Genomic DNA, 8,219 nt, shown 5'->3' with positions numbered 1-8,219 from the left:
GCTACTACTTCCCTCCAATAGCCTTGGGCCCTAGTGCTGGTCAAGGATGTCAAATCAGGGAAACCTCACCAGGACAGCAAAGGAGGTGATACACAAACGAGCTGGGCTCCAGTCCCTCCCGCACACAAGCCTTAGCCTGACCTAGTGGCCTCATGAGACTGGCAACCCACCCTGGACACAGAGACAAGTGTCCAAGCCAGCCCAGGAGAGGCAAGAAGCCAGTGTCCTTGACTGCCCAGCAGCCAAGACCACAGTGGGTTGCTGCAAAGACAACAGGTTCTGAAGGGTGAACCGGGGACCTTTCCCTGCCACCCTCCCCAGCCTGTTCTTCAGAGACCGCTGCCTCTTTGAGGGCCTACCCTATCCATTCCAGATCAAAGGACACCTGAGGTCACAACACTGCATCTTCCGTACACACACTGCCAGCTCTCTGCCCCTATTGGTCTCAGGCTGCCCAAGAACAAGAAACCCAGGGAGCAGAAGCTCCACTGGGGTGAAGGAGCTTGGGATCAGGCCTTCCCACGACACAATGCCTGTTCCCTAAACACATGGTCCTTGGACAATTCCTGCGCAGCCTGGGAGAAGCAAGCACCACCGGGTATCTCTGAAGACAAGAGACTCCCATGTACACACGACCAACATTGCCCCACGCTGCTCATCCATGTCGCCTCCCTGGACAGCAAAGGGTACCCAGGGGACTCATGTCATGATTTCTGGCCTAATGGCTCTATCTGACTCTCCAATGGAATCAGAGATCCAGTGACTCTTAAAATACCAAGTCCGGGATTGGCCACATAGAAAGCTCAAATTCAGATACTCGGTTGGCTAAACGCTGGGGTCACCACACACAGGCAGAGCTTCCCGTCCCCTCCTGGCCCCAGACGTACTATGTCACAGAACCAGAGGAGTCGTCAGCACGGCCCAGTGAGCCCCCAACCAAGACACCAAGAATTGGTGATGGTTTTACCCAGAGGCGGGGCAGCCCTAGAGCTGCTTCCAACGAGGACAGGGCTATTCGGAGACACTGGAGGCTTGGTCCCAACACCAGGAGTAGATGAGGAAGCGGCTAAGTAACTCAAGGCTCAGAGATGAGAAGAATCCATCTTCCAAGGCAGTGGGATAGACAGCCAAGGCACTGAATGGTTTGGCACCTGGGAGCTTCAAGTAAAGTTGACCATGCTACCACCGAAGGGCCGAGGCTCTCCCAGACAGGGACGGGCTTCCCCTGAGCACAGACAGGCCCCACCCAACAAGGCAGGAGACCCCTGGGTCCTCAGGATCCTGCCATCTACCCTTCATCTCAGAACCGCACAAGGCATGACTGGAAAGATAATCAATACTGACTCGGAAACACGCACTCCAGAACTTGGCCATCCCGCCAGGTACCGGCCTTCAGAGCAAGCACCTCAGGACCCTCCCCTTCTCCAACCAGGCAGCTGCTGCCCTTGGGGGGCTCCCTCAGAGCCTGCAGCACAGTCTCCTGAAGGTCTCAGGGGTGGCAAAGCCCTGCTGGGGATTAGGTTTGACTTTTTGACACAGCCCAACGGAGTTAGAGTCAAATGGAGTCCAGAAAAGGGGAGGCAAACTGCACGGTGCTGCTTGCTTCCGTGTGACTAGAGTTAACAGCATCAGTTCATCTGAACGGCTCAAGGGGCTATGAAAGCAATGGAAGGAGAAGCGTTCCCCAAAATGTTTCAGGCTGTGGCAGTCACAAGGGAGTAACTAAGGGCATAGCCTACCGAGCACTGAGATGGAACGCACTGAGGTGAAAAGCTTCTGGCTCTTCTGCAGTTAAAAGGTGACGCTTCAGGCCTCTATAATTACACCTCCTCCTTCTCGTTTGGTCCCCTGCTTCCTCCACCCCTCCCCACCAGGAATCTTCAGGAATCCGTACTTCTTGCAAAGAAGGAAGTTTTCACCAAGAGGGAGCCCTCGGAAAAGCTGGAATTCTCCACCCCAAATGTTTTCAGCCCAAGACTCCAACTTGTGACTTAAAAACGCCACTCCCAGGCTTCCCTGATGGCGCAGTGGTTGAGAGTCCGCCTGCAATGCGGGGGACACGGGTTCGTGCCCCGGTCCGGGAAGATCCCACATGCTGCGGAGCGCCTGGGCCCGTGAGCCATGGCCGCTGAGCCTGCGCGTCTGGAGCCTGAGCTCTGCAGCGGGAGAGGCCACAACAGTGAGAGGCCCGCGTATCGCAAAAAAACAAACAAACAAAAAAAACGCCACTCCCCTTCCCCGCCCCTCGTTTCCGGCAGCTGCCACGTGACGCGGCAGCGTAGTAAATAAGTCAATCAATGTGGCTGTGATGCTGCCAGTGACGGTCCCCGTTATCCTCACCTCGCTGCAAATCCCCACGCCTCGGGGAACAAAAGCTACAGGCTCCCTACACGGCAGAGCTCTCTTGCCACCCTGTGAGGGGCAGGCTGCCAGCAGAGGCCCTCGACCGAAGCCCAGACTGCAAGGGTCCACTGTGCACTCCACAGCTTGGGGGACAGCCCAAGGAATCTCATGGGTGACTTCCCTGGGAGGCACCAGCATCTCAGACGATACGACAGGCATAGTCCCACTCCCTCCTTCCCCACTCAGTCAGGAAGCGACCCCGTCACATCCTCACCAGGGAAGGAGAGCGAGGCAGCTCTAGCTTTCGGAGAGACTGAGAAGCGGGTGAGTAAGGAAGGAAGTGTGGAGCTACCAGAGCAGCCTGAGGTGGGCAGGGGCAAGAAGAAAACGCAGAAGACTCGTTCCCCTCAGTGGGCCCCTTCCCTGAGTTGAGTTTTGAGTTGAGGTCTAATTTCAACTCAAAAAAAAAAAAAGAAAAAGAAAAAAAAGAAAAGAGGATCTCTCATTAACATTATCCTAAAGCTCCAGCACCAAGAAGGTGGCATCTGGCAGGGGAAGCGATCAAAAGTTCCAATCTCCACTTCCAACGAGACCCACAGACACTGAGAGCCGCGAGCCGTGAGCCTCCCTCCCAGATGCCTGAGCCTGCCCCACCTGGAACCCACCAGGCAACTTCCCTTTGGTGAAACTCCAGCTCCAGCCCCCAAAACACACTCAAGTACAGGCCCTCCTGCAGAATACTTACGGCAAACAGCTGTACAGTATTTGTACATTTACACAAAAATAGATCCTTTTCTATATATATATATGTATGTATTTATAACTGGTTACACGTTGAAGTCATAATTAGGCATCACCAGTAGTAGTTGGCACAGTTTGTCATTTAAGCTCAGGGTCAAGTTCTGTTTCATTTCGCTGCTCCGAAGTACCCAAAAAAAAAAAAAAAAAAAAAAAAAGGCATTTCATCTCCATGGTGTTTTCTTAAATACAGCAATGTCATAGGAAACCATATGTATAGATGCACAGTGCCTCCTGCCCCCTCCTCCTGTCCCTTGGAGATCGGGGCCAGGGTCTGAGGAGACGGGGGTCAGTGCGGCCGGCTGCTGGACTCCGAGGCCTGCCTCTTGCGTGAAGGGGTATAGCCATTGAGATAGCCGTTGGTCTGCCGTTTGGAGAGCCCTCCGTTCAGGATGTCCTGGATGTGCTGCACGATGAGGTTGATGGCCACTGTGGGGCAGAGACCAGAAGAGTGTTAGGGACACGGGGAGGGTGGGAGCACGTCTGTGGGGCTGTGTGTCTGTTTGGGTGGACGGCACTCAGGAACCACAGGCTAAAAACTGTTCCAGGAAGCTGGCTCTGCTGCTTGCGAGCAGGTCACGCCACCTCCCCAAGCCTCCATCGGGGCTAATATGACCCCCGCAGGGGCATTCTCGGAGTAGGACAACGTAGAACACGATCAGAGGCACGGACTGGATGAAAGCAATCGACCCAAATTCTGTAGACATGAGGTCTGGCCTTCGCTCTGACACCATCAGTTAGCTGTGAGACCCTTCCACTGGGTCCCCATCCCATGCAGCTCCCCATCCCAAGGACAGGGACCCCCACAGAAGGCCCTCTCCTCCAAAGGTCAAATGGGACTCTCTTTCCTTAGCCTTGGAAATAAATCATATGATTCAAGCAAATGATCGATGTTAACATCACCCAAAATGGGATAAACATCAAGTGCTCTCTCTGAGGTGATGCCCCAAGAACACCCCTCCCCCAGGGTATTCTCCAGACTATATAAGCTGAAGTTAATCATGGGGGCACAAAAGCAAACCCAAGCTGAGTGCCGTTCTACAAATCAATGCGCCTGTACTCCTCAAAAATGTCAGCGTCATAAAAAACAAAGAAAGACAAAAAAAAAAAAAAAAAAAAAAAAAAACAAAGAAAGGCTGAGGAAAGTTAAAGGAGATTAAGTCAATATTAATTGTCCTGGATGTGATGAGCGCACGGTGGCAATGTAAATGAAAACGGCCTTGTCCTTAAGAAATACACAGTGAAATTTTCACTGCTGTGACTAACTCCCAAAAGGCTCGGCAAAAATTTTACTTTTTAAACAGAGGAAAACTGAAATAAATGATAAAGAGAATGAGAAGACAGGGTATTCTCACAATTCAACTCTGCCCCACTATGCCTAGGTCCAGGGATAGTCCTACTTTCTAGACAAGTCAAAGCGAACGCATAAATGCACTAGCGGTAGAAATCCCTTTCGCTTTAGGAAAGGCTACCTTAGTGGCAGGTCATTCTAAATTAGATTAAGAAGGAAATCTACTTTTGCTAAAAAAATGGCCTCAGATACAAGGCAGCCAGGTATCATTACTGGGAATGACAGTAGAAGGTAATCTATTGCCCTCTGATTGTTGCCAGAGAAGCACAAGTTCACACCTGTCCCCATTTACGTACACGCATATTCACAGGGGCCTGTCCCCGAGGCCAGATGCATAGGTATAAACACTTTTCTGGCTCACAGCAGCAGCCAGTGGCTCAACCACATCTATAGAGCCTTGTCTGGTTACCACATCCTACTCCAAAGTATAACTGACAAAGGGTAGAAGTTATGCCCCACGGGATGGCACCCCATGAGGACTCACCTAGATTATCTGCACCTCTAGGAATGATCACATCAGCATATTTCTTTGTCTGTGGAGAAAGATATTTACAATGCATTAAATGCATTACAATGCATTAAAGAGAGAAGCTGGACAAAGCCCCTCTTCTAAGGGAATGTGGGGAAAGGGCCAGCCTTCTACCAATCCCAGAGAGCAGCAGCTTGTGGCTTTAAACAGAACACATTTTATCCACGTTATCTAATTTATAATAAATCGGCTTTTCCCTGAGTTCTCATTAGCATCTAACATTGTTTCAGCTTACAATCTGCACAGAGAACGTGGTCTTTGAAACCAAATATATAATTGCCTCTTCACCACGAGGAAAACCATCAGTTAGTAAGACCAAACTTAAAGGGGAGCAATTCACCTTGGATTTCTATACACAGTTTATCTAGCACGAGGGTAAACCCAAAAAGAAGTAATCGCCATTGATGACCACTTTCCCTGGCTCTGTTATGACACAGCCTTAAAAAAAAGAAAGAAAAACAAGCCCACAGACTCTCTTTTTGTTTGTAAAGTTTACTGACATTTTGTGGACCATTTTACAAATAACTTGTGTCCTGGTGAGACCACATAAACGATGCCTTAGGACATGGGCATCTGTACTCCGTGCAGCTTCCACGCTACAACTGTTGAATTGCGACTGATGCCCAACTTGAACCAGGCCAACAATTTATCAGGCCCAAGTTCCTGGTTGACGTGGGAATGAGCTGCTTTTCCCTGAGCTGAGTGGCTGGACAGGAGGAACAGGTAGAACAACCTAGAAAATATTTACGTAAAATTCTGAGCTCCATTACAAATAAGTTAAACAGCAGAAAGTTGGCAGTAAACTCTAATGTATGTTCAGTAATCAGTTTACTTTGTATTCTTTTTTTTTTTTTTTTTTTTTTTTTTTTCAGTACGTGGGCCTCTCACTGTTGTGGCCTCTCCCGTTGTGGAGCACAGGCTCCGGACACGCAGGCTCAGTGGCCATGGCTCACGGGCCCAGCCGCTCCGCAGCATGTGGGATCTTCTCTTCCCAGATCGGGGCACGAACCCGCGTCCCCTGCATCGGCAGACGGACCCTCAACCACTGCGCCACCAGGGAAGCCCTGTATTTTTATTATTAAGTTAAAAAGAGCAGGAGACGTCCTCAGATGGATGGATAGAATTTCACAGCTCCACAGCCAGTTCTGCCCTCTTCCCAGAAACCTAATCCTGTGACCCAATCCTCTCCAGGGGAATGAACAGGGCATCAGCGTTACTCAGTCTGACTCGAAGTCTGCCTGGTTCCAGGCTGAAACAAATGTCAAGTCTGTTTTGATGCAAAACCCACTAACAGACTTAAAGAAAGAAAGAGGCCCCCCGGGGTGGGGGGGATGGGCAGGGGTGGGGTGCGGTGGATGAATTGGGAGATTGGGACTGACATATATACACTACCATGTGTAAAATAGAGAGCTAGTGGGAAGCTGCTGCATAGCACAGGGAGCTCAGCTCGCTGCTCTAGGTGGTGACCTAGATGGGAGGGATGGCAGGGATCTAAGAGGGAGGGGATATAGGTACACGTATAGCTGATTCACTTCATTGTACAGCAGAAACTAACACAACATTGTAAGGCAATTATACTCCAATAAAAATGAAAAAAGAAAGACGGTTTGGGATCATATTTTTCCATGGGAGGAAAAAGAAGTTAATTATTAGGCAAAGCAGAGAAATCCCCACACTCGGCCACACTCTACACCTCTCATCTCCCTGAAGGCATCACCCAAGACAAGACGAAGACCCAACCTCTCTCGCTTTCTCTCAGAACTTAACCCCACCACTCCAAACCTCATGTCCCTGAGGTCTTCCCTCAACGTTCGCAGGTCTTTCATGAAGAAGCTGGGGTGTTTCCTAGGCTGAGGGCTGATTCGCTAAAAGCTGAGAATTCCACCGTCCTCACCCTTCCTTCTCTGAAAGCCACCTCACTAGAGAGTTCCCAGCTGCCATGGGGAGGCCTGACAGAGCCCGTGCTAGGGCAGTACAGAAGCCTGTTCCAATATGGCGAACCTCCCAAATGGGAACTTACACGGGGACCAACGACAAGCTCGAAACGGGGCTCAGATGTAGTGGCAGAAGAGAATCAGAAGGGAATACCTTGTAGCTGAGTCCTCCTACAACAGTACTCCAACCATCACAGACCTTCTGAAGACCCAAGTGGCTGAGTCTATCCTGGGATACTGATGCACCCTCGATAAAGGGTCTCACACCATGAGGTGGTCTCAAAGGTAGTCTCACACCATGAGCCTACCAAGCAAGAAGTGTACAGCTTGCTGGAATCAGACAGCAGGATCCTGAAGGGGTACCCCAGAAAAAGAGTGGCAGGACAGAGCTCTTGGAGAACACAGTGATAGGAAACAAAGCACCAAAGGCTGCCCTTTCTTGGGACTTGAGGATAGAGGAGGGAATGAGTGAAATCCCAGCCAGGGAGCTCAACTTACAGACCTTTATTTGTTTGATTACATTTTAAAGACTAAATTCAATGAAAAACAAGAACACAACTCACTGGCAAGCAGAATTCCTCAAAGGCAGGCTTGACGAATGTAATGTACTGAGATAAAATCTGCTCAAGGTCCCTCCCTCTTTCGCTGATGTCCCTTAATACTAGAAGAGAAGGAAAAACAAGAATCAAGAAAAGAGTGCATGAGTCAATACATGTCCGCCTTTCACGAGGCCGACCAGGATCACACAGGCTTCGCAATGACTCTGGATGATTCGCAATGACTCTGGATGATTCACAAGCCGGATGCCTAAGAGACTTGACCGAGAGCCAGTCAGCAGCCGCTTTGGGAAAAACAAGTTGCATTTTCACATCTTGCTACAGTCAAATCCAGCTATGCTCTCCAAAGCAAGAGGTTTTCCAGGAAAGGCCTATCGTCTTCTGGTTTCAAGCAACATTTGACCCAAATAAAACTTCATTGAGAACCCCAGAAAAAGGCAGGACAAACTCATAATAGGAAGTGGATCGGGCCCAGAGAGGTGGTGGGGCTTCCTGGAAAAGGGTGCGGGTTGCCCGGAGACTTCTCCTTTGCCCACCCTGATCCCGTGCCCTTACACTTACCTGTGTTCAGGGTGGCAACCCTCTGCTGATGTGCCACCTCCACCTGCCCGGCTCCCACCCACACTTGAGCCCCTACAGGGGGTAGAAGTGGGACAGAGGGCCCAGCTGTGGTCAGCCACTCCTGCCCACCTCAAGCACAGAGGTCT

The 8,219-nt window shown here is 50.4% G+C and overlaps 1 protein-coding gene across 1 annotated transcript in view; it reads right to left on the bottom strand.

Annotated features, from left to right (window-relative positions):
- Positions 1 to 3,127: 3,127 nt before the first annotated feature.
- UCK2 (uridine-cytidine kinase 2) overlaps positions 3,128 to 8,219 on the bottom strand; it is a 69,999-nt gene continuing 64,907 nt past the window's right edge. Inside the window, exons 5-7 of the mRNA XM_065884315.1 lie at positions 7,519 to 7,616; positions 4,977 to 5,025; positions 3,128 to 3,570 (exon numbers count right to left, since the gene is read on the bottom strand). Coding sequence (XP_065740387.1) covers positions 3,431 to 3,570; positions 4,977 to 5,025; positions 7,519 to 7,616 — 287 coding nt within the window. The 3' untranslated portion in view covers positions 3,128 to 3,430. The remainder of the gene's footprint in view (positions 3,571 to 4,976; positions 5,026 to 7,518; positions 7,617 to 8,219) is intronic.

Source organism: Phocoena phocoena, chromosome 1, assembly GCF_963924675.1.
Source record: "Phocoena phocoena chromosome 1, mPhoPho1.1, whole genome shotgun sequence".
NCBI lineage: Eukaryota > Metazoa > Chordata > Mammalia > Artiodactyla > Phocoenidae > Phocoena > Phocoena phocoena.
Note: the sequence above shows the minus strand (reverse complement) of the source record. Positions and strands in the feature narration are given on the sequence as shown.